At 64.3% G+C, this 2,159-nt stretch overlaps 1 protein-coding gene across 1 annotated transcript in view; it reads right to left on the bottom strand.

Moving 5' to 3' along the window:
• Positions 1–648: 648 nt before the first annotated feature.
• The window catches only part of CHLNCDRAFT_50486 (hypothetical protein), a gene marked incomplete at both ends in the record, with an annotated part of 1,787 nt that continues 276 nt past the window's right edge, over positions 649–2,159 (bottom strand). Inside the window, 5 exons of the mRNA XM_005850700.1 lie at positions 649–864; positions 1,004–1,043; positions 1,333–1,440; positions 1,560–1,615; positions 1,885–1,989. Coding sequence (XP_005850762.1) covers positions 649–864; positions 1,004–1,043; positions 1,333–1,440; positions 1,560–1,615; positions 1,885–1,989 — 525 coding nt within the window. The remainder of the gene's footprint in view (positions 865–1,003; positions 1,044–1,332; positions 1,441–1,559; positions 1,616–1,884; positions 1,990–2,159) is intronic.

Below are 2,159 nucleotides of genomic sequence, written 5' to 3'. Positions count from 1 at the left end.
GGCAACCCCCTCGTCAGCAGTCAAGTCGCAGGGGGCGCCGGCCGCCGCGAGAACGCGGCTAACCTGCGCTGCCCAGGGCTGCCGGGCCAGTGGCAGCCCTGTGTCCGTGTCGGCAGCCAGCGCAACGCTATCCAGCATGGCAAGACGGGCGACCCGCTCGCCGCCCATAGCCTGCAGGTTGCTCACAAAGCGTGCAACCTGCAAGGTCCAGTAGGCGGGCAGCGGCAGCTGCCCCGTCTCTGCCAGCACAATGAGGGCTGGGGTGCTGTCCCGCACACCCAGCAGCCCTCGCAGGTACTCCAGCTGTACCCGCTCGCATGCCGTCCTGCCCTGCAGAATCAGCTGCGGCACCAGCATCGGCACCCGTCGGCCTGGCAGGCCTAAGCTGCTAAGGATCCCCACGTCCCCCACCACGTTGTGGGGGTTGCGTGTCCGGCAGGACGGGGAGCGGGGCCAGGTTGGGGTGACCCTGGGACGCTCAGCTGGGGGGAGGGTGGTCGGAGCCATGGAGAGGGTGCTCCATGGTCCACCCCCTCTCTTGATGCCCCTTGATCACGTGTGCCCCCTGCCCAAGGTCTGCTCACGCGGCCTATCATAGCGGGGTGACTGTAACACAGGTAACACAGGTAACTCCCAAAAGCCCTGACCTCACCTCACCTTGATGCATGTTTTTTGCTTGGACAGCCAGGTCTCGCTGTCGCCGGCCTGCTCGCACTCCTTGCAAATCTGCGGCTTGTTGCCGTTGCAATCCTCGCAGTAGCGGCCCGGGCACTTCACACACTTGTCGGCGGAGTTCAAGCCATACCCAAAAGCGCACATCGTGCAGCGAGCCCTGGACGAGCACTCTTCACAGTTGGCGCCACACTGCAGCAGGGCACAAGGCGGACCAGGGGCGGCGATGTGGCTGCTGGCTGTTGGCACACCATCCCGTCAGCCAAAGCTATCGTGGCAGTTGGGAACCACGCTTGCAGACAGGGTGTAGCTTAGAGGCAGCCTTACCCACCTTGACACAGGTCCCGTTGACGACGGCATATCCATTCAGGCTGCGAGCATGGGACAGCAGGCAGGGACATTACCATGGCGGCAGCAAGATACGGGCCACGCCTGGTGTTTTGCATGGCTGACCCATCACTGCCACACATGCCAGCTAAATTGCGTCCGCATAGCTCTGACATGTGCCGCGTTGGGCAGGCTGCCCCAGGCTGGATTAACATGCATGCATGGCAAGACTGCTGCAGCTGGTGGCACTGCAGCTGGTGGCACTGCAGCCGAGGCCTGTACCATACTGAGCCAGGCATCCGATGCTGCGGAGTGTGCAGCCTGGAGCCTCACCACTGGGTGCAGACGCCTTTGTCATCGCATCCAATGCAGGGACTAGGCACGTTGCAGCGGACGCACTTGCCCTTCTTGATATAAGTAGGGAAATCGCCTTCGTCGGTGCTGCAAGCGGAGCACGAGGGAGGGGGTCAGCGTGAAGCGGGCCAGCACCGGTCTCGTGGTGCTGCACAGAACACCCTACTTCCCCCGCGCCCGCCCCAGCACGTGGCGTGAATGCTCACCACTGGATGCAGTTGGCGGCTGTGCCCTTGCACTCCCAGCACGTGTCTTGGGAACACTGCACGGCGGGCAGCGCAGGTGGGCGGGTGCTGACCAGGTGATCGGCAGGCAGGCAGGCAGGCAGGCAGGCAGGCAGGCAGGCAGGCAACGGCAATAAGTGTGCCCGATAGGCATGCCAGGACGTGCATGCAGAAGTTTGTGGCTTGGCACTGGGCCCCGGAGTGGGCGCTTGGGGGATCGGGTGGGCGGGGAGGCGGCGGCACCACTGCCGGCGCTGCCACGGATCCGGAGCTTGCTTCTGCTGGCCAGTGGCTTGACACCACCCACCTTGATGCAGTTGCCGCTATTGTCGAGCCCAAGATTCGGCTGGCACTGAGCACAGTTGCCGGCGGGGGTGCAGACTGGGGGCCCCATGCATTTGGGGTCGTCGCACTGCGCAAGGGTGGGCAGCGGGGGCTGGAGAGTGTGAGGCTGGGGTGGCAGGTGCCACATGGCTGCCAATCTAGCGCTGCAGCCAAACCACCAACCACCTGTTCGGGCAACACGCATCTTCACCCACGGTGCCCTCACGAGCATCTGCTCAGCCAGCTAGGGCAGGCGTT

Source organism: Chlorella variabilis (genome assembly GCF_000147415.1).
Source record: "Chlorella variabilis unplaced genomic scaffold CHLNCscaffold_3, whole genome shotgun sequence".
NCBI classification, from domain to species: Eukaryota; Viridiplantae; Chlorophyta; class Trebouxiophyceae; order Chlorellales; family Chlorellaceae; genus Chlorella; species Chlorella variabilis.
Note: the sequence above shows the minus strand (reverse complement) of the source record. Positions and strands in the feature narration are given on the sequence as shown.